Genomic DNA, 1,407 nt, shown 5'->3' with positions numbered 1-1,407 from the left:
ACTTCCCGTGGAATTTTCTGGACATCACCCCCATGTGCAGCGTTATCAATGTACTGAAGTACACAGCCACAGACTGTTCTGTCTGGTTCACCGTCACCTTCACCTTTGATCGGTTTGTCGCCATTTGCTGTCAGAAGCTGAAAACAAAATATTGCACCGGGAAAACTGCGGCTGTGGTTCTGACAACAACCGGCGTACTGTTCTGTCTGAAAAACATTCCCCGATACTTCACGTTTGAACACAGCGTGATCATCGACAATGTACCGTGGTTTTGTAGAACCATAGACAATTATTTCACTGACCCCGGGTGGGTAGGATATGACTGGCTCGATACAGTTTTAACTCCGTTCCTCCCTTTCGCTGGGATCCTGCTGCTCAACGCTCTGACAGTCAGACACATTTTAGTGGCCAGTCGGGTCCGTAAGGGGCTGAAGGGTCAGAGCAAGGGGGAGAACCGCAGTGACCCGGAGATGGAGAGCAGGAGGAGGTCTGTGGTTTTACTCTTCACCCTCTCCGGCAGCTTCATCCTCCTGTGGATGGCATACGTTGTAAATGTCATATATTATCAGCTCTCAGGAAAAGGATCTGATTTCAGTGATTCCGAATGGATCTTTCACTATGTCGGAGTTTTGCTGAGGAATTTCAGCTGCTGCACGAATACATTTATTTACACGGTGACTCAGTCGAAATTCAGGGAGCAGCTGATCGGCGCGGTGAAATACCCGGTCACCTCGGTGCTTCAGTTCATGAATAAAGCCGCGTCCTGAGCACTAGCCAGTGCGGGCCGCTGTGTGTCGAGCCCGGGCTCTGGTTCCTCTCATTCACCGCCTGATGGCCACGGTGTTATTTCCGGGCGGGTTTTCCCCGCTACCGGCAGCTCCGGGACATTAGGGTAGTCTGTGTGGTGGAGGGAGGGGGCGTGGACGTGAGGGAGTAAAACACCGTCATGGCGACTCATAAACTCGGTGTCCCGCCATATGCCAATCAATGTAGTGCTCCAGAATGCCGCCCAGCATTTGGTCTGTGGATATGTCTATCTATTCCCTTTCCTGCTCAGTACCTCACAGTCTGACGTCCCCAGACAACTGTAGGGCTGGTGTGATACTGGGTGGCTAATCCACTGCCAGTTCTCTAGTCTCCAACTTTCACATGAATAACGGGCTAACGTGAAAATATAGGGCGGGGTATGGATAAACACTGTTTTTTTTTTAATTGTTGAAAAGCCGCCCCATCTTAATGACCGCTTCTGCTACTGGGAATGACTGACGCCAGTAGCTGAAAGCAGATTGTAGCTGGGAGATTAGTATCCAAGGATACATATAGTATGGAATAAACAGGCTGGAAGGCAGAGGTGGTGGCGTAGCTCTGTTTGTTAAAAAAACAAACAAACAAACAAACAAAATAAAA

The 1,407-nt window shown here is 49.5% G+C and overlaps 1 protein-coding gene across 1 annotated transcript in view; it reads left to right on the top strand.

Annotated features, from left to right (window-relative positions):
- LOC134340941 (probable G-protein coupled receptor 139) overlaps positions 1–767 on the top strand; it is a 2,223-nt gene extending 1,456 nt beyond the window's left edge. The window contains exon 2 of the mRNA XM_063038540.1: positions 1–767. This exon is cut by the window's left edge and continues 141 nt beyond it. Coding sequence (XP_062894610.1) covers positions 1–767 — 767 coding nt within the window.
- Positions 768–1,407: the final 640 nt, after the last annotated feature.

The sequence above is a fragment of the Mobula hypostoma genome, chromosome X2 (assembly GCF_963921235.1).
Source record: "Mobula hypostoma chromosome X2, sMobHyp1.1, whole genome shotgun sequence".
Classification (NCBI taxonomy): Eukaryota; Metazoa; Chordata; class Chondrichthyes; order Myliobatiformes; family Myliobatidae; genus Mobula; species Mobula hypostoma.
The sequence above is the reverse complement of the archived record's forward strand: the minus strand, read 5'-3'. Positions and strand labels throughout refer to the sequence as shown.